Here is a 27,494-nt window from a genome sequence, read left to right as displayed (position 1 = left end):
GTATCAAGAGAATGCGCCCCCCCCCCCGGCAGTAAAAACCGTTCCCCCACACACACACCTGGAGGCAGAGACACCATTCTCATCACCTGTTTTTAACTGGTATTGCTGGGGGCTGAACTTGGTGCCTTTTGCCAGCCCTGTTGTACCCCATCACAGTGCAACAGTCTCTCCCTCTTCTTACTGGTAAGCCAAAAAGCCACCGTGGCTCTCTGCGCTCAGACAGGCATGCCAGCCTCTCCCCAGCCTCAGTCGCAAGCATACGCTCTGGGGCGGCAATTTAATATAAATTAGGTAAAACAGGTTGCGGTTTCGTCCTTTTAGCTTGCTCGAGTCACCCTCCACCTGAATTTAATCAGTCCTAATGGCCATTTATTTCAGCCGCAGCAGCCCAATTGGGAAGGGGGGGGGGTTATGTGTGTTTTACTACCAACTGTAGCTACCAGTTGGAAAGCTGCCCAGTCTGCATTTCTATTTATCACCTGCCAATATGCCCTGGTCCAGGGACACAGCTGCGGCAACGGGGAGCCTCGACAAAGAAAACGATTTACTCTCCCTGCCGCCACCCATCTGTTGTAATGGCAAATTAAATACCAACGGCAGGGCCCAAAGAGAGAAGTGGAAGTGATTAGAACTTATTTGCAGAATGGCACAACATTATAGCTAGGGTAGCCGCTGAGGCGGTGCCAAAAGGGAGGGCAAGGATTTGCATAATAATAAATGTTACATATGCTAACAGATATGCCTAAATACAAATTCATAAATCATGTGACTAGAAACACAATGCATCTCAGCATACAGGGAAAAGATTGTGACCAGGTGGCCTGCTCAGTTTGCTGGTGGATGGGCAACTTCAATGTCCTCCCAGCTCTCCTTTCTTATAGAATCATAGAATCATAGAGTTGGAAGAGACCACAAGGGCCATCCAGCCCAACCCCCTGCCAAGCAGGAAACACCATCAAAGCATTCTTGACATATGCCTGTCAAGCCTCTGCTTAAAGACCTCCACCACACTCCTCGGCAGCAAATTCCACTGTTGAATAGCTCTTACTGTCAGGAAGTTCTTCCTAATGTTTAGGTGGAACCTTCTTTCTTGTAGTTTGAATCCATTGCTCCATGTCCGCTTCTCTGGAGCAGCAGAAACAATATTTCTCCCTCCTCCATATGACATCCTTTCATATATTTGAACATGGCTACCATATCACCCCTTAACCTTCTCTTCTCCAGGCTAAACATACCCAGCTCCCTAAGCCGTTCCTCATAAGGCATCGATTCCAGGCTTTTGACCATTTTGGTTGCCCTCTTCTGGACATGATTTCCATCTTCAAGGTGGACTTGCACCAAACAGCCCTTCAAACAGTGGCTGCCTCAAAACAGAGGACTGCCCTCTTTCTGTGAACCAGGACACATGGCCACCCTATTTACAGCTACTAGCTTCCTCTGGAGTAAAGAGTGGAAAGACTTCAGAAACAGCGTCTGTAGCAGTGAGAGCGTTACAGAGGGAAGAGGTAATCGACGAAAACCTCTCTCCTCCTTTTCCGTTACAGGATGCCACTATGGCAGTGGTTTTCAACCAGTGTCCTGTGGTACCCTGGGGTGCCTTGAATGCTGGTTGGGGTGCCGCAGGAAACACTGGTCTCTGTGCCTCTTTCCCCTTCCCTTCGTCCTCTGATGTCCTCTCGTGCTTCTGCCTGCCAAAGGCTTGCACAGCTGTTTATTGCAGCAGCCCTGGCTGCTCTCTCTTGGCCTGATCCAAAGCAGCCTGCTGGATCAGGCCAAAGGCCCGTCTAGTCCCTCATCCTGTTCTCACAGTGACCACCCACTTGGCTATGAGAATCCTGCAAGCAGAACCAGGATGCAACAGCAGTCACAAACAGAAAGGTTTCTCCCATGCTTGGAAGGGCATCTTCAGATACTGCCCGTTAATATCAGGGAGATGAATTTTCCAAATGGAAGCAGTATTGGCAGTATTTTCTAAATAAATATACATAAAAGCTACTCACAAGCCATTTTTGCCAGTATACTCCTGTTGATACTATCAAGAGTAAATATGGGAATAAGCAAAATAAAGAACTGGAACCCTTGTTTCTAAAATTTGGAATATCTGTTTCTAGCTGTTGTGCCACCTATAAATATATTCAAAGGCAGGTGGTTTATATTTTGATATACAGTCTTGTTTTGCTTCAGAGTTTATTGCAACCTGTATATTTTTTTATATTAAAAAAAAAACCGTAGAAGAATTCTTGAATTCAGCATCATTTTAAATAGCCCAGCATCCAGATAACAAACTTCAATAATGGGATGATTTATGATTAGGGAAAACACACAACTATTAAAGTCGTCCCCCCCCCGGCAACACACACACACACACACACACACACACACTTTGTTTCTGTGTCACTAAAGCTAAGTCCAAAGTAGAATACAATTTATGGCACTATAAAAAGTTTTACAACCAAAGCACAGTGAAAGCTTAAGACCCAAGTCCTTCTGTAACATGACCAAGATTTATCTTGTTAACGTTTATTTATGGGAAAGCTCAGATTGACAAGAACTTTCATGAAGCTGCTTTTCCACTGACACTTTCCCTTACAAACTGGGCATGGGAAAAGGCTTTGGGAAACAGTTCAGGCTCAATCGCGAGGCTCTTCTAAGCAATTTTTACCTATACAGTGGTACCTCGACTTACGAAGGTGATCTGCTCCGCGGCGCTCTTCGTAAGTCGAAACCTTCGGATGTCGAAGCGTCCATTTTGCGCATGCATGAAGCGCAATTTTGCACTTTGCACATGCGCAGAACGCACACGCCGCTTCTGCGCAGGCGCAGAACACGCATGCGGCGAAAATACTTCTGGGTTAGACGACGTCGTAAGTTGAAACCTTCGGAAGTCAAGGCATTCATAAGTCGAGGTACCACTGTACATTGATAAAGAACCTTCAGTCCAGCAGCAGCAGAGGGCATTCTAGCGTCGAACAGGAAAGGCAGATTTGCTGCTGCCATTGAAATAGATGGGATAGCCTGCATGATAGCAGGTAGGATTCTGGACCAGGGATGAAATGTGCAGATAATTAAAAACTATTTTGATTTTAAACCCAGCCTCTTCTGGCAGTTCAGGGAGAACTATCGTAATGGTTTCTAAACAAAATGGATCTCAGCCAGTGTCAAAGCAGAGGTAGTTGGATGCTAACAAGTTGCTGTTACATGAGGTACAGAATAAGAAAAACCAGGTCGGAATAGATGTTACTCCAGCTAAATGTCATCGTAGCTTTGCTCCATCTTAACAGGCCAACACACTGTTTCTGTTAGAACAGCATTCTAATGATGCTGTTAAAACTGGATTCAGCAGACACCCCAGAATAATTCCCGACATCCTGGCACTCTCCCAACAAAGGATGGATTGTGCAGCTGAAATGCAATTGGGCCGTGTTGACACTGTCACTCAGCAAAGTGTGTGATGGAAAATGACAAAGTTAAAGGAGCACCTGTACCAGCCTTTCCTGCCAGTTTCTTACTAAGATGTTGACCCTGGAGCTGTCCACACTAGCAAGCCTCATCTCCTCCCTAAGTAATTATGGAACCAAATGGAAACCCAGTCAAGAGCTCTGGACTTTCCCTTTTAGCCTGAGGGTGGTTTCAACCCAAAGACCAGGACTGGAACTACTCCCACAACAGCCCCCTCCCTTACTGAAATTTCTACTTTGTTAATCCATCTGGTCCTTACCCGTACACAAAGCCTACCCATAGAGTGGTTGGGAGGTCATCTGACTACCCGGATGCTACTTGATATTACTTCTATAGTTCTGCTACCCATATGATAGCACCACACAGCCAAGAGACCTCAAGCCAGGATAAAAAGACACAGATAGATTGATGCTCAATCACCATTAGGAGTCTGAAACCCCAAATCCAATGACACCTTTACCAACCCCACCCCTGAGCTGTCAATGAGCTACCAGAAGGTGTATTGGAAGAAGCAAAGATCACCAGTGTTGAAGCAATGATTCTCCAACGTCAACTTCATTGGACTGGTCATGTTGTGCAGATGCCTGATGATCGTCTTCCAAAGCAACTACTCTATTCCGAACTTAAAAATGGAAAGCGTAATGCTGGTGGTCAACAAGAGTTTAAAGACTCTCAAGGCAAATCTTAAGAAATATAGTATAAACACAGACAACTGGGAACACACTGGCCTGCGAGTGCTCCAGTTGGAGAACAGCCTTTACCAAAGGTGTCATGGACTTTGAAGATACTCGAACTCAGGACACAAGGGAGAAACGTGCTAAGAGGACGGCACGTTTGGCACATCCACACCGTGATCAATTTCCACCCAGAAACCAATGTCCACACTAAGGAAGGACATGTGGATTCAGAATTGCTCTCCACAGTCACTTACGGACTCACTGTTAAGACTGCGTTCATGGAAGACAATCTTACTTGGCAACAAGTGATTGCCAAAGAAGAAGATGACCAGAAGGTGATACTCCTTTGAGTTCTCACCCTCCATCAAGACCCATGTGGGACTGCAACAAAACAACCAGGCCCCTAGCCAGAAAGGCAGTATGCAGCCATCCTGAGTCAAGACTAATTTGCTGCCCCACAGGGAGCGATACTTTACCTGACCGGGGTGTCCATGTAGAATTCTGGAGGTACACGCCACTCTTGTATAAATGCAAAACTCTTTCAAGCTGAGCAGCCGTTTCGTCTATTCCCCACTGAAGTTCTCCTATAACAAGGGAAACGGCTTAGAGACAGAAAGAAACCTTGTGTACAGCAACAGCTAGGGGAGCTTTAGAGAGGAGAGGTGGAGGCTAATAGGGGGCATTGTAGAGGCTAATAGGGAGCAAAATGACAGAAGTCAGGGGCAATAGATGGGGCAGCAAGGGAGAACAAATGAAACTGTTGTAAATCACACTTCTGTCTTTCTCCAAAGAGCAGCAAATGGGGGGCCCTGGCAAGACTCTTCCTATGTTCTTAACTTTCACGTTCCCCCCACTGCATTCCAGTTGTTGGAGGGTGATAGACTTCTCTGTTGCCTTCAAATCCTGCATCCGGACTTCTTGAACACAAGAACAGCCCTGATGGATCAGGCCAGTGGCCAACCAGGTGCCCATGGCCACAAAGCAGGATTTGAGCGCAGCAGTGCTCTCTCCCCCCCCCCCCGTCATTTCCAGCAACTGGTATTCAGAAGCATTACTGCCTTTTAAAGTCGCCCATGTTGGCGGCCATCACTGTGCTTCCTGTGGGAGCAAGATCCATAGTTATAACTTTGTGCTGCACAAGTCTCTTCCCTGTTCTGGATCTTCCAGCGCTCAGCTTCATAGGATGCCCATGAGTTCTAGTGTTCTGGTGGAGGAAGAGCATCGGATTGGCCACTGTGAGTGAGATGCAGGATGCTGGAGAGAAGGGAAGCTTTTAGTTTAATCCAATGGAGATCATGACACATTTCTTACCTGTAGCATTGACAATCGCATCGAGCAACGGCCTCAGGGACGGAGGGGCACTGTGCGGCAGAAGATAAGTAAAGAAAAACCTACAAAGAAGTGAAAGCTGTTAGTTTTGCGAGTTTAGTAACCACAGGACATCATAAATGAATAATAAAATTCCAGTAATTTACAAGTCTCTGAGCTATGCAGGAAATAGAATCATATTCTATAATTAAATATAGAGCTGCGGCTATATTCATACAGCTGCTGGGTGAAGCATAGACAGAGCTGCTTTGGACAAGGCCACCTTGTAACTAACTACCTGTAAATACTTTATTAATATAGAAATTTGCTGTTAAAAAACCACAAAAAACCATGGATTTGATCTATTTGTAAAGCTGTCTGTCTCTGCTTGGACAAGGCTTTTTATTTATTTATTTAAGGACCGTAAATTCAGCAGCTCTTTCACGTGTCCAATCCCAAAAAGCAACCAGCCAGATTGACATCAAACCACTAATATTTTTCAGTGCTTTTCCAGCAAAAGTATCACACATATGACACAATTTATGCAAGGAGCAGAATTCAGTCGGCAGAATTTGGTTTATAATTCCAATTCACATTGTTAGAATTTGAGTTACAATGCCTCAAAATAGTTTTCTTTTTTTCCTTCTCTCTTTTTTAATTGAGCCCATTTTCATTAGCGGCTCTGCATAATTTGCTACACAAAGGCTCCAAAGTCAGGCAATAACTTTATTTGGACCAATCAAAATGTCACTAAAGTAGCAATTAAACTTTTTTGAGTTGTCCAGAACTTTTCTGGAGGCTTGATGTTAATCAAACTTGTGGGCTGAATAGGAAAAGTTGAGCAAGATTTGTAAGCTGAAAGTCTTATAATAGTCTCAAGATGGGGTGCAGGTAATGTTAAGCAGAATCAACTAGACTAGACTCCAGAAGAAGAATAGATACAAAAACTTATGGAATATGCAGAAATGGCAAAACTTACTGGAAAAATAAGAAATCAAGATAACAAACTTTTTATAAAAGAATGGAAATGGTTTATTGAATATTTACAAACCAATTGTAAACGGATAAAAACATTGGCAGGATTATTGTAATAACCTGCAGTTTCATAAGAGTATATATTTAAAGCAGATGAATGAATGAACAAATTAAGTTAATTTGGATATGCAGAAACTATTAATAATAAATTTAAGGAACCGCAGAAAGAGGGGGAAGGAAGTCACGTTTTGAAATGTTAAAATGACTGTAAAATTATTGAAATGTATATACCTGAAAATTCTAAACAAATTAAAAAAAAAATAGCCTCAAGTTCCCATCTCCATTGTGTGTTTAAAGCAGTGTTGTACAGCTTTAAAGAACCATGGCTTCCCCCAAAGAATCCTGGGAACTGTAGTCTGTTAAGAGTTCTGAGAATTGTTAGGAGACCCCCTATTCGCCACACAGAGCTACAATTCCCAGAGTTCCCTGGGGAAAGTAATGGTTAAACCACCTTCCACTCTTGGTTGGGGTGAGTGGCAGCGACTCCACTGCTCTGTTCCAGCTTCTCAGCCAGAAATAGGATTACTCTGTGGGAAGAGCCCTGCTGGATTAAACCAAAGACCCCTCTGATCCAGCATCCTGTTCTCACAGTGGCCAACCTTATGGGATGCCCACCAGGAGAATCTGGGTGCAACAACACTCTCCCCATTTGTGAAACTTAGGAAGTGGCATTCAAACGCATGAATAACAGAGGGGGCGGGACGCTGTAATTTTAAAACCACAATGGCATGATTTATCAAGGGATATGAAGTTTGAATTTCTTCTGCCAATTCCATACTACCATTGCAGTCTATCAAGTCTCCTCTCAGAGTGACTTTTAACAAGACGGACAGTATAAACAAACCCATGAGACGTAAATATTAGGTCATGGGCAGATTGGAAACATAAATAGGGCATTTCAACGGATGCTGCCCTGTCCTACGTCTGTCCTGAAAAGCCAGGAAGAACATTTTCTCTGCATACATAGATCCTGCTGTCAGTCATATTTAAAAGTCGCTCACGTCCAGGGGAGAAAATATAAACACTTGCTACATGTGTATTAAATGATTCATTGGTTTGCAAATAGAATACGGAGCTGGGTTCAAGTTAAAAGTCCTTCTCAGCTCTGATGAGTGGTTTTGTATGAGCCACACTATAAAGAGTTGCTTTATTTTATAGGGTTCCCAGGCAGTCTCCCACCGAAGGGACTGACCAGACTTAGACATGCTTGGCTTCAGTAGATTGCTACATCGCATGCCTTCAAACCATGCCTTGAGAACATGAAGACACATGGGGAGTAAACTCAGAATCCTGATCAACCAAATGAACCACAGAGAGTCAAGGCCAAACTACACTTTGCAATACTCACGCTTTAAAACAAAATGCTTTTTCAAAAAACATTTTCAAGAAAAATCAGCTTCAAGGCTCATGTCCAGAACATGTACCCAATTACTCACTGCTGAAAATCACCCAGTTGCTATTCCCCTCCCCTGCAAATTGTACTGTTTGTGGCAAACTTCACCTTCAGAAGCAAAAAGCTGTGGGGGGGATTTTTTCCCCCAGCAAAAATCTGTGGCTGTTCCCTATTTCGGTTTGGGAGTATGTTGCAGATCAGCGCCCTGCAGCTGGTTTTTCTTCAAAACAAACAGCTTGAGGGTGTTTTTTTGGAGAAAGTGTGAGTAATGTCACACATTAAATTTAGCATTTATTTGGCCTTCAGAGACAGGCTGTGTTTGCTGTGCGTCTTTAAAAGACATCCCTTCCAAATGTGGTCCTTCTGGATAATCAAGAAGAAAATAAGTCGTGAGGAAGTTATGCCCCCTGTCCTAATTTCATGCAGCCCACCAGACACTGCGGGGCTCTCCAGGCCACTCTTTTTCCAGGGTCTCTTTCTCTCCTGTGTTTTGTGTGAGCAGAGGCGCAGAGTTTCATGTGAAATGGGGGAGAGCTTGTCGTGTGTGTGTGTGAGAGAGAGAGAGAGAGAGAGGTCAAATGTATTGAGGGGAGGCCACAAGGCCTATCATCACTACGACCGGGCCCTCAAGATTCAGGGGTGGGGGGCTCAGCATAGCTGCCAAGTTTTCCCTTTTCTCGAGGAAGCCTATTCAGCATAAGGGAAAATCCCTTTAAAAAAAGGGATAACTTGGCAGCTATGAGGCTCAGTCTGCATACTTTGGACGGCTGAGCTGTCATCACAGAGTTGGTGCCTATGTGTATAAGAAAGTAGGTGAGAAAGGGGTGAGACCAAGAAGGGAATATGACCGCTCCATAGTGAGTCAGATAGTGAGCCCAGTGTGCAACATTACCCTGGAGACAGATGAAGCTGAAATGGGCAGGCTGGTGGAAGGTGAGGGTGAGAGATGAGATGGCACAGAAAAAGAGGGGATGCACTATGCAGTGGTGCCCACTTTGGGATCTGGTGTTGCTGACTGACAGCATGCAGGTCCTAAGGCAAGAGTGGAGAACCTTGGTCCTCCAGGTGTTGCTCATCTATAGCTCCCATCAACCCTAACAAACACAGTCAATGGGCAGGGATGGTGGGAGTTGTTATTCAACAACACCTGGAGGGCCACATAGGGAATGTAACATATGATAGGGTTCCCCACTCCTGAAATAAAACCATCTCTAACATTTGGAAGGGCTCTGGAGTTGGATCCCAACACTCCCAAGGAAATGTGAACCCCAACAGGGGGGAATCAAAGGTTTCCCACTCCTGACAGCCCATGGCCATTCGTTTCCAGCTGCTTCGATACCTGTAGGCATTGTAAAGATTCCTCTTCTCGTTCATACTTTGGCATTTGCCCTCAAGAGAACAAGGCAGGCTGAAGTTTCTCGCCGGGAACTCCATGAAACAGTCCCTGCTGCTCGTGCAGGAGGCTTCCTCAATGCTGGCGTCATCCAGATCCGTCACCTTGAGCTCTCCGTCCACAATCACAAACTGCCGGGGTCGGAAATCCAAGAGAGTCACAGAGCCAAGGGGTGAGTGGGCCAGATAATGCAGAAGCTGAACTAAGCTGAAGCAGATCTGAAACAACAAAAGCCACGTCGTCACGCCTGGCTTCCCTAACAAGGCCGTCCTAGAAGGATCTGTTTATTGTTGCAGAGCATGAAAAAAAAAAGACAACAGCTCTTTCATCATTAGAAACAGATTGGGTGGTTACAAGATCCAAGTGCACACACAAGAGGATCTCTCCAACATTTTCCCTGGTCTTCAGCACACAGGTTTGTCCCCTTAGATGTCCCAGGTGGAAATGTAGGCTTACTGCATAAGTGCACACATGAATCGTTGGAAAGCTAACACACCATTGCAAGACCTGTTGCAAATCCCATCTCTGGGCTTGGCTTACTGGAGGAGTGAAGAGCCAGTCATGACCCATATATTGTTGGACTACAGCTCCCATCATCCCTGACCACTGGCCATGCTAGCTGAGGCTGGTGAGGGGCTGGGGACCCCAGCAGCATCTGTAGGGCTAGAGCAAGGTTTCCCAAACATGAGTCTCCAGCTGTATTTGGGCTACAGTGCCCATCATCCCTGACCTGCTAGCTAAGGATGATGGGAATTGTAGTCCTAAAGCAGCAGGATACCCAAGTTTGGGGAAACCTGAGCTTGAGCTTTGGAGGAAACTGCGGAGGCACCACAGTTCAAGAAGGATACTGACAAGCTGGAACGTGTCCAGAAGAGGGCAACCAAAATGGTCAAAGGTCTGGAAACGATGCCTTATGAGGAAAGGCTTAGGGAGCTGGGCATGTTTACCCTGGAGAAGAGAAGGTTAAGGGGTGATATGATAGCCATGTTCAAATATATTAAAGGATGCCATATAGAGGAGGGAGAAAGGTTGTTTTCTGCTGCTCCAGAGAAGCGGACACAGAGCAATGGATTCAAACTACAAGAAAGAAGATTCCATCTAAACATTAGGAAGAACTTCCTGACAGTAAGAGCTGTTCGACAGCAGAATTTGCTGCCAAGGAGTGTGGTGGAGGTCTTTAAGCAGAGGCTTGACAGCCATCTGTCACGAATGCTTTGATGGTGTTTCCTGCTTGGCAGGGGGTTGGGCTGGATGGCCCTTGTGGTCTCTTTCAACTCTATGATTCTATTATTCAGAAGCAGCATCCTCAGGCAGCTAGGGGCTCCACGTGGGGCTCCACGTGGCCCCCTTGCTGTGCTGACACTTGCCCTCGACCCTCTACATCAGTTAGCTAGGAGCTGCCATTAAAATTGCCCACAACACAGCATCACCCAAGGGCAGGGGAAGCCAAAGGTGTACCCTCCAGATGTTTTCGACTACAATGCGCATCAACCAGAGCCAGCATGGTCAATGGTCAGGAAACATGGGAACTGGAGTCCTCAACATCTGGAATGCACCACTGCGGGAGCTCAAAGTTGCTCCATGCGGATCACAGTGCTGCCACTTGCCATTGTTACGTAAGCCTGATATATGAGAAGGCCCAGCAGAAGTAGTGCTGCCACTTCACCCAACCGGCTGCCTTTGAGATAGTTTTGAGACAGCAGATGTGATTCTCAGAGCTGACCCTACCATTGGTCAAAGTGAGACAACTCTCACAGGGGGCAAGTGGCAGCCTCTAGTCTATTCCTCCTAGGGCCACTTTCCCTCTGTTGGAAGACGCAGCTCTGTATGCTTTATGGTCTGTCCCAGCCACCCCAAACCATAGCTGCCAAGTCTCCCGTTTTTCGCGGGAAACCCCCGGATTTTAATCTGTTTCCTGCTGTTATCCTGAATAGAAAAAAATCCTGTAAATCCCCCGGTTTCCTACCTGCCAGGGAGGCTCTTTCTGCGCATGTCCGGACATGCACAGAACCGATTTCAGGTGCCGCTCTGCCCATGTCTGGGCACCGAAAATTGGGCAGAGCAGCACCGGAAGATGCTTCTACACATGTCCAGATATGCGTAGAAGCAACTTCCGGTGCCGCACTGCTGCTGATCCCGGATTTTTCAACAGGAGACTTGGCAGCTATGCCCCAGACCAGGGGTTCCCAACAAAATTTTCTCGAGGACCCCTCATCGAGCCGCTATTGTGACAAGGACCCCCATTAATTCCTAATCCTAAAATTAAAAAGTGAGGGCCAAATTAAGAGTCTTTTTATATTTTATATTTATACGTTTTTTACAGTTACGATTTAGGTTCAATGGACACTGACAAGATCGGTTCGAGAGTCACTGACTTACTTGCTTGAACATCAAATGCATTATATTCCTCTTCATCTGTAGGCCTTTGTCGTTTTAACGAACCACTTTTAAACCAACGGTCCATTTTTAACTACGCGAACTGTAGCTTCCGCGAAAAACAACGCTTTGTTTACAAACACTACTGTATTGCAAAGAGGCAGCGTGCGCCAGGGAGGAGGGAGGGGAATGGAGTAGACAGGGTACCTGCGCAGTAGCGCACAAATGAAGCCGACGCACGCAAAGCATCTTGGGGAGGTGAGCGTTAGTAGAATGCGCGCGCTGCCTCTTTGCAAAACAGTAGTGTTTGTAAAGCACCACCTAATGGCATACAGCAGAACTACTGCCTCTATCTAATTCTAGTTTTGCGCTAGACTCTGCTCATGCAGGAAGCGGCCAAAACAAAAAATCTGTTATCATACAAAATATATTTAATATATTTTTTATTCTAATAGCATCTTGCGGACCCCTCTGGCACAGCTCGCGGACCCCTGGGGGTCCCCGGACCACCTGTTGGGAACCACTGCCCCAGACTATCATGCTGCCTTAGGTGCAGTGATGTTATCCTACCACAGGGGGCAAAGTAAGATTGGGCTGCCAGCCCTGCATGGAGTGGGGAGGGGGCACCACCCGTCTTGCACTGTTCCTGGGGATCCTGCTCCACTCTGCACACATATTCTGAACCTCCACCAAGGGTGAATGCCTCTTCAAATTGCAGCTTTGAAACTCTACTTACGCGGAACCTGTCCTCCCAGGAAATCTGTAAAAGCTGGATCATCTCCAGGGGTGAGCCCAGTTCTGTGATGGCAGTCAGGGTGTCTGCGATGTCATTGCTGTCTTGGTAACAATATCCGTGAAGCTGCAAAGGCGGATGGGGGGGAAAGCAGGCATTAGTACATTATTTGAAAGTATGCATGCTTTTAATTATATATATATATATACCATCAATGCATTGAACTCCCCCTCTGTGGTGTATTAGAGACTCAGAGGCACTCACCTGACAGTATGACTCTTTTGGTATACTTCAGTTTAGGCAGAAGGAAGGGGGGTTGTTTGCTTAAATCTGCTGCTACCCAAAAGGCCCCCCCCCACACACACAGGAAGAAAGCTAGTATCTCAAGGAGGGTGGAGTGAAGGCTAGTCTAGAAATTTTAAGTGCTTAGATGCAGAGAGGTTTTTTTACAGGGGGAAGATAAGCACCATCAACTTACAGGCTGCATCTAGAAGGGATACCTTCCCACATGTTAGGCGATACCCAGCACATTAGCTCAGAGCCTTCAGCCTCCAGATGTTTTGGGCTACAACTCTCAAGCAGCTGTGCTGTCTGGAACTTATGGGAGTTGTAGTCCCAAACATCTGGAAGGTAAAAGTTGGGTGAGGCTGGACTAAATAATAATAATAATAATAATAATAATAATAATAATAATAATAATAATAATAATTTATTTATACCCCACCCATCTGGCTGGGTTTCCCCAGCCACTCTGGGCAGCTTCCAGCAGAATATTAAAATACAATAATCTATTAAACATTAAAAGTAAAATACAATAATCTATTAAACATTAAAAGCTTCCCTAAACAGGGCTGCCATCAATGAATCCCCACCCACCCCAAATGCAGGTTGACAGACAAGTCACAAAATTTATTTATTGATATATTTTTCAAAATTTAAAAAAGAACCCAAAGGAAAAAAAACAAATAAAACTTGTGCTATGTTCATGCACTGGTATAATACAGGAGGGAAAAAAACTTCAACAGCAAATAATTTATAAAGGATTCCCCTTAGATTGATAGTGGGGTGTTTTTTTTTCCTTTTCAAACAGCATGTCAAGAAACCCTGGGGTTTGTTCAGAAGCGTATCTGAAATTCCTCAATGAGAAGATCAGCATTTATTTTCTAAAAACGGTTATCTCCTGCCTTTTCAAAAGTTAGGTCCTTGGTACGGTTTGCTGACATAATATGAAACAAGTGGAACCCACAACGAAACCTTGCAGTGTGCAGGGCTTCCTGTTCAGTCCAGCCCATCCCCCCCCCTGCTTTCCTATGCCCCTCAACATTCAGGTAGCATTCTGGGACCACTGAACATGCTCAGATCCCGCTGAGCTGTTGTGGGGGTTCCCTCCCCCCATAAACCTCAGGATTTTGCCAAGCCTGGCAAAGCCATTTATACATACATACATACATACATACATACATACATACATACATACATACATAATTGGGAGGGGGTGTTTTGGGAGTGCACAAAAAAGTGGGGAGTCAGAATTGGACCATGTATAAGCCACCTCTATTTTAGATACAGTATTTCAATGCGGTCTGACCTATTTACAATCCTGAGCAATTACACAGTACTGGAGGAGATTGCCAGTAGAACCAGGGAGAGAAAGGGAAGGAGAAGCCGCCACAATCCTTCCTTCTGTTATAGCAAGAAAATTTTACCATGAAATGCTGTACAAAGGGGTTTCTGTGTCCCCTCCCCTCTTTTTTATTGCCCTAGATACTTTTATACTTTGCCCACACACATTTTGACACACAGCCCTTTGGGTAACTGATCAAGTTTTAAGGTGGCACTCAGTCTGAAAAGGTTAGCCACCCCTGCTATAGATGTCTTACTCAGAATCAAATGTTTCCAGTGGAACTTATTCCCAAGTAAGTGTGCACAGGACTTGCAGCCGCTTTAAAATGTGCAAATGAACGTTCTCCAGCTTTGACTCTTGCAACCCCCTGCCAGAGATCTGTCACTGTCTGGGGAAACCGAGCATTTCAAAAAATGCATGGTTGTATGAAGTAATTACTCCTTGTCCGAAATAAGTGCCTTTGCACATCAAAACACTGTTTTTAGGAAAGGGAGCATCGGACAAATGGGAATGTTAAAGGGGGGGGAGGATACTGAAACCAGCAAGAGACACTTTGGCATCAGATCTGTACTTGTGGCAGTTTTCTTACACCTTAATTTCTGGGGCAGAGAACTGGGAAGGGAGTGTTAAGCCAAGCAAGCGGGGGGGGGGGAGCAAAAGTCAAACAGAAGCAGGAGGTAGCTGGCCTTTCAGGTGGGGAAAAAGAAGAACATTAGCAGTGGGAACTGTGTTGAGGAATTGCCTGGAGTCCACCAGGACAAATTAGAAGTGATGCCAATTCTGGGATGGAGGCCTACATATAACAGCATGAAGATTAGCCATTAATTCCAGTGATTCCTACCAGTAGCAGTTTTCAATGCCAAACGCTACTTGTTACAACAATGTGAAGAAGGCAAAATCCTTTGGCAGTGTGCACTATTTGCAGTGACCCCAGATTGTCAACCTTTGTTCTGGAGAGTTTGTTGGGCGTAGTCTGCCAAGGGCCGAATTCCAGTGGGCGAAGCTTGCAAACCTGCATCTCGCTCGCTCGCTCTCCCTCCCCCTTGTTAATTTAATTTAATTATTATTGCATGTATATTCCCCCACCCTTTCCTTCAATGAGCTCAAGGTGGAATATGCAGTTCTTTACCCCCTCCTCATTTTACCCGCACACAACAACCCTGCGAGGTAGGTTAGGCTGAGTGACTATGGCTTCATGGCCAAGTGGGGGTTCAAACTCTGGCCTCTCAACTTCACTCTAACCCAGGGGTTCCCAAACTATGCGGCCCAATCACCTTCTCAATCCGGCCCGCGGACGGTCCGGGAATCAGCGTGTTTTTACATAAGTAGAATGTGTCCTTTTATTTAAAATGCATCTCTGGGTTATTTGTGGGACCTGCCTGGTGTTTTTACATGAGTAGAATGTGTCCTTTTATTTAAAATGCATCTCTGGGTTATTTGTGGGGCCTGCCTGGTGTTTTTACATGAGTAGAATGTGTCCTTTTATTTAAAATGCATCTCTGGGTTATTTGTGGGGCATAGGAATTTGTTCATATTTTTTCCCAAAATATAGTCTGGCCCCCCACAAGGTCTGAGGGACAGTGGACCGGCCCCCTGCAGAAAAAGTTTGCTGACTCCTGCTCTAACCACTATAGCTCTCATTTCCACCACTTTCCGTTGCATCCAATTCAGGGTGGGTCTTTTTTTCTTCCTCCCACCCTTCCCTTCTGCTTCCCACTCATCTAATTCTTCCTTGGGCACATCCAAACAGTGTCTATCGGCCACATTTTACCACTGCACCACTAGCCAGGCCTTTCCCGCTCCTTCAGACTTCTTTTGAAGGTGGGAGAGAACGACAAATGACAGCCACGAGAAAGAACCCTTTTTCAGACGCCGCCCCCCCCCCCCGCCCAAACAGAAGCCAAAGGTCAGACAGGACACAAAACCCGACATGTTCGAAACACAAAATAAAAGACCCCTAGTAAGCTGTCCTCAATGGGTAGAGATAGACAAACAGAAAACGCTTTCTGGCTTAAGTGAGATTTCCAAAGCTGGATTTGTCGAAAAGAACACATGCCAAGAAAAGGCCTTAGCAAAAGTGTTGCTTTTCTGTGCCCAGAGAGGAGGAGGAGGAGGAGGAGGAGGAGGAGGAGGAGGAGGAGGAGGAGGAGGAGGAGGAGGAGGAGAGGAGATGGACAAAATGTTCCAAAAAGAGAAACAGTTAAAAGCCAGCTTCTATGTAGCAAGGATGATGCAAGTCCAGAATAATTCACAGAAAGGCATTTTCCCTATAATCCAACCCGGCACTGCAAGGAGATGTTCTGCTCTACTTACCGCCTCTGACCACTCTCCCTCGCTGCTCCAAATGCCTGGAATTCCCCCAAGCCTCTACTCTCTCTCTCTCTTCCAACCCAACCTTAAAGCCTACCACATCCACAGATGCTTTGGGCTTAACTCCTCAGCTTTCTTCCCCCAAATGAAACAAACCTCGAGACTGGGACCTGGGAGACTCAGGGTTCGAATCCCCACTCTGCTGTGAAGCTCACTATGTTAGGCCAGTCCCTGCCTCTCAGCCTAACCTGCCTCACAGGGCTGCTGTGGGGCTTAAATGAGGAGGGGGAGAGCCATGTACGCCACCTTCAGCTTCTTGGAGAAAAAGGTGGGATAAAAACACAATAAATACTCAGAGTAGACACGACTTAAGCTAAGTTCACTAATTTCAATCATTTGGTTACCTATACTAGTTTTAAATGTTTCCCAGATTTTATCTGCATGTGTTTTCGTTGCTGTACAGTTACATCAATGGTTTTGTGTGTATTTTAGCTGTGTTTTCTTGACAGTTTAGTTGTGTACACAGCTTAGAGAGTTCTGACCAAGTGCTCAAAAAAATCTTGCTAAATGAAAATAAATACACACTTGCACACAGTGTAAATTTCAATGGTGAACGCCTGCCTTTTGCTTACATTACTATGGAAGCGTCATTTATTCCAGTGGCACTTTATAAATAGTAATGGAACTAGGGAGGTGTGACAAATTCCAGAGGGTGGGGAGGATCCACTATGAATCTGCCCTGCCCCATAATGCTGAGCCCCAGTTCTCCTCCAAATTGGCTCACGATCTGAGCCACGGAAGAACACCTTGGCTGTGCCTAGGCACTCCCTGCCTGGCTGCTTAGCCTGGCTGCAATACCGGTGACAACCCTAACGTAAGAACATAAAAATAGCCAATGGCCCTTCTAGGCCAGGATCCTGTTCTCACAGTGGCCAACCAGATGCCTGTGGGAAACCCGCAAGCAGGATTCAAACACAAGAGCCCTCTCCTCTCCTGTGGAATAACAGCAACTGGTATTCAGAAGCATTACTGTCTCTGACCGTGGAAGCAGAACACAGTCATTCAAGTTGCTGGCTATCACTGCCTCCTGTGGGTGGGAGTTCGACAGCTTTAACAACGTGCTGTGTGAAGAAGTCCTTTCTTTTATCTGTCCTGAACATAGCTGCCAAGTCTCCCGCATTCCCTGGGAAACCCCCATTTTTCCAGCCGTTTCCTGCTGGCAGCCCGGATTTTAAAAAAACCCGTAAATCCCCCGGATTCTTACCGGCCCGGGGAGGCTCCTTCTGCACATGTCTGGAGTCTCTGGACATGCACAGAAGCGATTTCTGGCACTGCGGCAATTTTGGGAAATGGGCAGAGCATGCGTAGAAGCAACTTCCGGTGCCGCTCTGCCCAGTTCCAAAATGGCCGCAGCACGACTTCCGGTGCCGCTGCCAATCCCGGATTTTTCAATCTGGGAGTTGGCACCTATGGTCCTGAATCTTCCAACAATCACTACCTGGACTGGAGATGCCAGAGAATGCAAAGCAGATGCTCTAGCACTGAGCCACGGCCCTTCCGCATGTTTGAATAAAGGGCTTAGCAAATGCCACTGAAAAATCTTCTATTACTCCACTTCACATACTCCAGCACTGAGCCATCCTGGCTCACCCTGAGAGGCAGCCAAGTTACGAAAGATGCAAGGATGTTGTTAGAGAAGAGCGAGAACATTTGGCCCGACTCGGCATTTCAGATCACATTCTTTATTTGGATAATTATCTCCTGCCTTTCCAAGAGGGAATCAAACTAAAAAGGTGGCTTAAAATAAAAATAAGTTGTTGGGTGTGTTTTTTCATTTAAAAAAATCACAAGAAAGGAAAGCTAACAAAGAGCAGTTAAACAGCATCACATTAACTGTAGTCAACAGCAGCGGATGAAAAGCCTATAAGACATGTTGCTATTCCTCAAGATTTTCTCCCTGCTGCTCCATCCGCTGGAAATCCGTCCGGCTAACTTCCTGATTCCCCTCACCTGAGCCGCTGCTGTTGCTCTCACTGGGCGAAGTGCTGGTGAACAGGAGAGGGGGAGGTTCCCTGTAGGAAGGTCCCCTGACACTTCCCAAGAAGCATTTCAAATATATTTAATTTCATTAAATTTAAAGGTAAAGGGTAAAGGGGCCCCTGACCATCAGGTCCAGTCGTGTCCGACTCTGGGGTCCCTCTATAGGCCGAGGGAGCCGGCGTTTCTCCGCAGACAGCTTCCGGGTCATGTGGCCACCATGACAAAGCTGCGCACAGAAACGCCGTTTACCTTCCCGCCGGAGCGGTCCCTATTTATCTACTTGCACTTTGATGTGCTTTTGAACTGCTAGGTGGGCAGGAGCTGGGACCGAGCAATGGGAGCTCACCCCATTGCAGGGATTCGAACCGCCGACCTTCTGATCAGCAAGCCCTAGACTCTGTGGCTTAACCCGCAGCGCCACCTGGGTCCCTAAATTTATGTGCCGCTTAATTGTAAAAAAAAAAAGCTTAAAAGCAGTTCACAAGAAGGATAAAACACAAGTATGAAATCATCAGTAAAAAAATAGTTGAAAGTAACTATTTAAAACATTGAAAACATAATTAAAACCAACAATAAACAAAAAATATATTAACACGCCTGCCGGCATTCTACATATCTTGCCAGAATGAAAATGGTTTTTGCAGGTGCCAGAAAGAGGACAGTGAAGGCGCCTGACGGATGTCAATAGGCAGGGAGTCCAAAGTTGCCACACTAAAAGACTCATTTTCTTACAAATGTGGAATGAGTGTGATGTAGCACCTGGAACAGTTGTCAGTTCCACAGATTCAAGCGGTCAAGTGGGCATCTATGGGGTAAGGATGCAGTTAACAAACTCCAACGCCCAGAAACCTTTGGGGGAAGAAACCATGTATTCTACCGCTTTAAATGTGTAGCGTAGACAGAATCATCGCGAAAGTGCAAAGAATTCAGAGTTAGGAATCCCTGGCTCTCCTTGCATAACTTCCTACAGTGCTCAGTGTTCCCGGGCTGGCGAAACGGAATGATCTCTTCAACCAGCTCTTTAGATGCAACCCTTTACATCTTCGGCCTGTTCCGACATAAAACTGCCTTCTGTCGTAAACCTCCGTTGTTTCGGAAGGGTACTACTGAAATTAGTCACAACGGGTCCAAGAACAGGCCTTTTGTGGTGTGGATTTTGAAGAAAAAGCAGATGAGGGTTGCAAGTCACCAGCTCCTATTAAAGAAACAGCAAACTGGAACAGACCCCTTAGGGAGTGATTTACATGAGACGAATAATAGAGGGTGTCGAAAGACGCAACTTGATAAATTGGGCTGCATTTATTTTGAGAAAGGGCAGTTTGGAAAGGGAGGGAGGGAGGGAGGTGGGGCCTCTTAGCTAACATTATCGGGTACATTTTTACCCCCTTCCTGTTAAAAACTACACCGGGCCTCCCCTCGCCTCCCCCAATTTCCCCCTAAATCGGAATTTGCAGTCCAGCCCTTTCAGAGCAGAGACCTCCGGCACTCGTCTAATAATGACAGGGATAGTTATGGCTGGTTTGCAATTGTATCAGCTCTGGGCTTCCAACAGCAGCAGAGTTCTTGCTAACAGATCCTTTCCTCACTCTTAAAGGCTCGGGATAACATCTGGGCCTTTGGGGAAGCATTCTCGCAAGAAAGAAGCACTTTGTGTAATTCATCTTTCCACACCAAGCTGCATCTGTCTTCCCCTTCAACCCACCTCCTGTCTCCTGCCAGCCCCCTCCAGCAACCTTCCTTGGACCGTGGTGGAGGGAAGAGAGGACAACCACCTCCAGCAAATTGCCAGGAGCTGGCATTGCTTTGACCTCACCATCTTGCTTCACCCTCCATCAAGAACCAACCAGGATAATAATAATAATAATAATAATAATAATAATAATAATAATAATAATAATAATAATATACAGTACCCCACCCATCCAGCTGGATACATGCATCACCTTGAGATGTCTTGTCCACAGCAAGAAGACAAGCAACCTTCAGCGAGAAAGGTTCTGCTGGGGCCATCATGAGTCAGTGCAAAGAAAAGAAGAAGGAGGAGGAGGAGGAGGAGGAGGAGGAGGAGGAGGAGGAGGAGGAGGAGGAGGAGGAGGAGGAGGAGAAGCAGCCTGCAGATGCTCCAGTGGGTTTAACTCAGGCACCCCCAAACTGTGGCCCTCCAGATGTTTTGGCCTACAACTCCCATGATCCCTAGCTAACAGGACCAGTGGTCAGGGAGGATGGGAATTGTAGTCCAAAACATCTGGAGGGCCGAAGTTTGGGGGTGCCTGGTTTAACTTCATGGTTACTTATCACAGAGAATTTAACTACATTACCACCTACTTTTAGCATCTTTGTTCCCTGTCTTTTCTCCAAGGAGGTCCAAGCAGAACATAGGGCGTCGACCCCACATTTTGTCCTCATGTAACCATGGGAGGTAAGATTAGGATAATGATTTATCCTCACCCTTCTTGAATGAGCAGAGATTTGAATCGGCATGATAACACGCCTATTCATGACATCACAAGGGGAGCAATAGTTTGATATCTAGTCTGTGGTTGGACTGGGCCCTATGTGTGTGACTTTATTGGCAAATCAGAAAAACATTTATCGTATTTAATCAGTAGCTATTCTACTAATACAGGCATCCCCAAACTTGGCCCTCCAGCTGTTTTGGGACTACAACTCCCATCATCCCTAGCTAACAGGACCAGTGGTCAGGGATGATGGGAATTGTAGTCTCAAAACAGCTGGAGGGCCGAGTTTGGGGATGCCTGTACTAATATGTACCCCAAGGAGGCTTTCAGCAAAACAAAAAACCACCACACTAAAGAAACACAAAGACAAAAATTATGACTTTTTCCATTTTTTCCCATTCCCAGCAACATTCCAGATGTATACATCTAGGGTTGCCAAGTTCAGCCCCTAAAAGCTGGAAACAGATGAGCAGAAGCCCGTTTTTATCAACATGCACCAAAGACACACACACCCCTCCAATAAAGTCTTCACTGGCCGGTGGAAAAAAAGCTGGTTGGACAGACCCCGTTCCCAGGGAGCCTCTACAGAACCCTAAGAGATATACACCACATTTCCAAAGTCCCTTGACGGTTGCAATCAGCTTTCCTTCCAGTTGGCTCTAACATCACAAGAAGAATTGTTTGAGACGAGCTGTTTATGACCGGCTGAGCCCACATGAGGCTTATAATTATGTTTGATTACAGTAAATCAAACATCGCTATTGTCTCTTTACAATCACAGCCATTGTTTGAAATTAACAGCTAAGTTACTGCAGTTACCACCATGCAAAGGATTTCTCTGTCTCCCCCAGACTGGGAGGTGGCGGCAGGTACAGAGTCAATATATGAACATGCCCACTGTTTTCCACAGTATTATATATAATTTTTTTAAAAAAAAAAAATCCAGGACTTTGGTATTCTGCCCCCTCCCCTCCCCACAGGAGAAAAGAGATAGACAGGCCATCAGCGGAGTTTGATGGAGGAGGGCTGCAAAGCAATTAGTGGGGCTTCTAAATCTTCAGATACAATAAGTCAGTGACCCAGATCCCCCCCCCTTTCTCAAATGCCCCTCATTATTAAATCAACCTTAATGAGAGACTCTCCTCCGCTGCTGCTGCTCCTCCACCACCTCCCTTCATTCCAGAACAAAAGACATTCTCATTTTGATCTGCAGCTGCCCATCACAATGGCTGGCGGGGGTGGAACCACACTTGGTGCGAGATGTGGAGGAATTGAAATTGACAAGCAGCTTGAAATGCCCCATAAGAACACTTTTGTTGTTCTTATTTAGAAGCAGTTGTTGTTATTTAGAAACAGTAGCTGTTAAGGGGGCGAGCCAGGTCATGTATTTTCTTTGCAAAGATGTGTTTTTTTGGTACAGGCAGGCCTTCCACAGCTGAAGTCTCCCCCATATCCCTTCATCTTGTTCTCTGTCTTTCTTCCGATTTTCTCAGTGTCAATGGGTCTGAGAGCAACGCCCTTATAAGAAAAGGCATGGGCTTGTTTAGTTTAGAAAAAAACAAGGCAAGTAAGCGGGGGACATCACAGAGGCGTGATTCAACTGGATTCTGTTTTTCTCCCTCGTAATACTAGGACTCTGGCCATCCAATGTTGGAAAACTTAGGACAGACAAAACCAAAGAGCGCATACATAAGTCACAGGGTCTGCTACCACAAGGTGCAGGGATGTTGACAAAAACCGTGGAGGATAAAACTGTCAAGACAATGGCTAGCCTTAATCAATCATAGTTGGGATGGTTATGGATGACCTCTGGTGTCGGAGGCGATATGCTTCTGAATACCCCATGGCTGGAAGCATAAGTGGGGAGGGCGCTCTTGCCCACTGGCATCCGAGGAGAGGATGTTGGGCTGGACAGGCCATTGGCCTGATCCATTGGGGTTCTTCTTCCATTCTTATTTGGCACATCTGGACTCCTGAAGGTGAACGCTTATTTTTTTTTATTAATATAGGTTTGCGCCTGTCAAAATTTAGTGCACAGAAAAGGAAAATATGGTGGAATTCTTTCTTTTTTAAAACTCACTTAAAAAAAAACCAAATCAATTTGCTTACATTTTAGGGTCATCATTCGACTAAAGGCATCCATGCTGATTCAAATTGCAATCGATCACTCAATTACATTTTCTTATAAATTAAACAGCTGTTCTGAAGCATTTGTGCGTTCAGTCTATTTATATCCCATTAAATGCTTTAAGAAAAAAGGGGGGGGGGGTGAAAGACTTTATTTTTAGAATATGAACTAGCTATTATTACCTTTAAGAAAAAACCCCAAGAGTCAAAAACAGACATTTATCTGCCTGTCTGCACCCCAGCTGAAAAACAAAAGCGGTTTGTCCATGTTTGCATAATGTGACATTCTAATTTCTAGGCGCCAGGCAAAAAACATTCCTCTTTAACCAGGCCTTTGGTTGACTGACATCCTATGCCCTTTTAAAATGGGGGGTGGTGGTTTGCGGGGGGTGTTATTGGGTTGTTTTTATTTTGATCATGTATTTTCCGGTTTTATATTCTGATTTAATCCTGTGAACCGCCCTGAGACCTGCAGGTATATGGTGGTATATAAAATCTAATAACAATAACAATAATACATTTATGCCTCCTGTCATCTGCTGCCATTCCCAGCTGGCAAAAGAGGTGTTTGGATTTAAAAGAAATCCACTCTTCTGTGAAGAATCACAGAAAACGTATTCAGCCAAAAGTCAACCTAATGAAACTGCTCTTGAAGCCAGTCTAATCTCTGTTGGTAGGAGATTACAGTTTTGGAACTGCCACTGTGAGTACCCAACCCTAAGACATCTTAGTTTGTTCTTCCTGCAAATATAGACAGCCCATATATTCAATGATGTACCTTGACAGGTGAGTGAACTCATGTGGATTATGGGGAGAGAGAGAACATCCTTGAGATACAAAAGTCCCAGGATATACAAGGCCTTCAAAGTTCAAACATGCACTTTGAATTGGGCCCAGGAGCAAACTGGTAACTGTCACAGAACAGGATGAGTATCAGAAGGCATGCAGCAGTTTTCTGCACCAGGTAAGGCTTCCAAGTCACCTTCAGGGCCAGCCCCACAGAAACTGTGTTGCGGTGATCAAGCCTCGACCTTCCAGAGGCATGGGTCACCAACAGAGCAAGAACTGTCACGTTCAGAAACAGTAAGGTAAAGGTAAAGGGACCCCTGACCATTAGGTCCAGTCGTGACCGACTCTGGGGTTGCGCGCTCATCTCGCATTATTGGCCGAGGGAGCCGGCGTACAGCTTCCAGGTCATGTGGCCAGCATGACAAAGCCACTTCTGGCGAACCAGAGCAGCACATGGAAACGCCGTTTACCTTCCCGCTGTAGCGGTTCCTATTTATCTACTTGCATTTTGACGTGCTTTCGAACTGCTAGGGTGGCAGGAGCTGGGACCAAGCAACGGGAGCTCACCCCGTCACAGGAATTCGAACCGCTGACCTTCTGATCAGCAAGCCCTAGGCTCAGTGGTTTAACCCAAAAAGAATGTCAACCTACCGCTGAATTTACTATTATATTTTCACTGTGCAAGGAAGGATGCCACGTGGATTTCAAAACTCATGTATGGGATTGTCTGGAGCCAGTGCTGCTTGAAGGGAATTGAAAGGGTAAATAATTTGTGTTGAGTGATCCTGTGTATATATATACTCTGAGATTCCAAGCCACGGGTTCTGATTTCTGATTGGAGATTATAGGCTGCTCCAGAATAAGGGGCTATTTGTGGATAAATAGGCTAATTCACTAATGCTTTGGAGGCCCGTGGCAACCCGTCACTCACCGTAGATGGATGTGCTGCTGAGCTGGAGAGAAGAGCAGGAGAATGGGTGGTCTCCAGTGTATTCCCTGCACTCAAGGAAGCAGTAAAAGGAAAATGAGCTTCTGTTCTTGAAAGCTCTCTACACTTTCTCTGGACACTAAGAGCTTTGCTTTAGGAAGTTCGCCTAAACAGGTTGGGTTTATTTAGAAAGGCTGTCCCCTCCTGTCAAAATTAAATCAGAAGCCAGAAGGGCCTGGGTTAGGGGGTGCCAAGGGATGGAGTTTCAAGCTTTCCCAGAAATTTATATAAAGAGATCAGTGAAGTGATGCTTTTTGCAAGAGGCTGGTTTTGCCATTATTAACTTTAGAGGACGAAGGATGAAATCAGAAACTAAGATTATAAGGCAGAAGTAATGTTGTCACACAAACGCATGCAACATTAATCTATGGCCAGAAACTCAGATGGGGAAGAATGAGACAAATTCATGAAGGAGAGGCTAATATTCATTATTGTTCAAATTATTATTCTTTTCCTTTGTTTGTGTGTTTATATTATAATATTTGTATTGCATCTTCTTTTGCCAGGGTGGTTTTATAAGAAATAAAATAAAAGCAATTGAGGGAAGGGGAAAACAACATGTAAAACCAAAATAATATAAACTCAAGCAAAACCGCTAAAAAGGTCTAGAAAATATGAACGACTCCACTGGCACTGGAAAGATGGACAGAGTACTAGGTACCAGGTGAATGGCACCACCACCAAGAAGGCCCTGTCTCACTCATTGCTAGTATACACCTTAACTCAGATGTGGGGAGCAAACAGAAGGCAGACTCTGAAGAAGGCTTGGCAAGGACCAGGGGCAGAACATCTGCCTGGCATGCAGAAGGTCACAAGTTCTCTAGGTAGGGCTGGGAGGGTCCCTTAATCTGAATCACTGCCAGCCAGTGTCAACAATGCTGAGCTTGACAGACAGACAGTCTGTCTCAGCATAAAGCAGCTTCCTAAAAACTTAAACACAGACAGGCTTATATGAAGGCAGGCAGTCCTAAACTCCAAGTTTAGAGGACCCTCTTTATGCTGAGGCAGAAGCGGAGAGGCAGTTTGCAGGGGTTGCTGCCTTTAACAGTAATAGTAGTAGTATTTAATGAAATACTGCTTGATGCCAAAAACAGGCTTCTAAACGGCTTCCAAAATATAAAGGCCAATTGCACAAACATTAAGATATAGACATTCGTAATTAAAATACACACTAAGCCTAAGCAACAGTGCAGCAATTAAAACAGGGTGCTTTGAGCCGTGCTGGGGGCTTCCCAAAAATATTGGGACTGGCCAGCATTCAAAGTATGATTCTGGACTAGATGGAACTTTGCTGCAATCCAGCAGGGCTCTCCATAGATAGCATCCTTACAGAATCCAGCTTCCAGCTTCCAGAATGGAGACGAGCCCAGTTGAAAAAGAAAACCCAGTTTAAAGCTAAAACGGAATAAGACCCGCACTTAAACCATATTCCAAAACCTCTCAAGGACAGAACAGATTCGGCCTTCTAGACTCTTAAATGGATTTTGGCTTGTCTGGGGGTTTGTTTGTTGGAGCGTGCCATTAAATCCCGCTCAGTTTTAAAATGGGAAACTCTAAAGCAGAGGCTCCCAAACTGTGGCCTACAATCTTCATTCAAGGGGCCCCACAGTGTGCCTGCAGATCTGTGGTTGAAGCGGAGAGACGGCACATCCATTTCACTGAATATTTGATATCAATTTTTAATGTACGTTTTAATTGCTTCTTTTCTTTCTTATATTGCATCTGAAGTCTAAGGGATTACAATTGGTACAACGGGCAGAAAAATATTTAAGTGGTCCACCAGGACCCCCAGTAATTTTCAAGTGGTCCGTGGGCAGAAGGGGGGGAATTTGGGAACCGCTGCTCAAGAGCAATCTTCTGTAGGGTTCTAGACAGGTCACTGCTCACTATTTTGGAGAATCAGACTGGTAGCTTGATACAACCCCAAAGCCCACTGAAATCCTTTTGGGGGGGGGGTGTTCTAAAAAGCATGAATATTGAATACACAAAACTGAGAGCCGCACTCTGGTCTTACCCTAAACACCCCCTGAAAAAGCTGTTTCAAAAGCACACAGAAAATATCCAGCTAGATCTGCTGGCTTCCTTTTTATTCAGATCCTTTGCCTGTAATGCCTTAGGAAGCATTTAGTGCATGTCTGCATTTCACCAGGATTTTTAAAAATGAAATTATGCCTTCCCTCCAGTGTGTTGGGGATCCTGGTCGAGTACGGTAAGCCTTACTGAACCTCTGAGGAAGCCAAAGCAATCTAAACCCCATTGGCAAATATGGCTCTGATTACTTAAATGAAATTTACTCATAATTGGGGTGGCACTTAATCCATGAAGTCGTAATTGACCAGGCGGGAGAAAGAGGCTCTGAAAGGAGGTAACTAGATGGCCCTTGATTCTCTTTCAGGGTCCTCCCCATCAGGATATTTGCTCACAAAAGGAATTGGGGAGGGGGGAGGGAAGATAGGCATTTCTGAGACCTGCTCCATGGAATTACAAATAAGAGGAACAGATCATTCTGCCTCCTCTAATTTTCATGGGCCTAATGGAAGAGACTTGCTCAAAACAAATCTTTTCTCTGCAGAGCGGCTGGTGTCTACATAGAGGCCGAGCTTTCATTGTGTGAGGAGCCCAGCCAAATTCTGTATGGGTCCCCCCACCCCACTGAAAAGTGCACAGAAGCTCTTGTTAATAAGCACAGTCCTTAAAGAGGCCTGAAAGCGATGGCTACAGCTTGAGATGAAGTCAGATCCTGGCGCCCCAACGAATTCGCCTCTGGAATTCTCTAGGGCTGG

The 27,494-nt window shown here is 45.4% G+C and overlaps 1 protein-coding gene across 1 annotated transcript in view; it reads right to left on the bottom strand.

Moving 5' to 3' along the window:
• The window catches only part of PKDCC (protein kinase domain containing, cytoplasmic), a 49,703-nt gene that overhangs the window by 17,518 nt on the left and 4,691 nt on the right, over positions 1-27,494 (bottom strand). The window contains exons 2-5 of the mRNA XM_035111230.2: positions 12,378-12,500; positions 9,212-9,483; positions 5,448-5,527; positions 4,613-4,720 (exon numbers count right to left, since the gene is read on the bottom strand). Of these exons, the coding sequence (XP_034967121.2) occupies positions 4,613-4,720; positions 5,448-5,527; positions 9,212-9,483; positions 12,378-12,500 (583 nt within the window). The remainder of the gene's footprint in view (positions 1-4,612; positions 4,721-5,447; positions 5,528-9,211; positions 9,484-12,377; positions 12,501-27,494) is intronic.

This window comes from Zootoca vivipara, chromosome 3 (assembly GCF_963506605.1).
Source record: "Zootoca vivipara chromosome 3, rZooViv1.1, whole genome shotgun sequence".
NCBI lineage: Eukaryota > Metazoa > Chordata > Lepidosauria > Squamata > Lacertidae > Zootoca > Zootoca vivipara.
The sequence above is the reverse complement of the archived record's forward strand: the minus strand, read 5'-3'. Positions and strand labels throughout refer to the sequence as shown.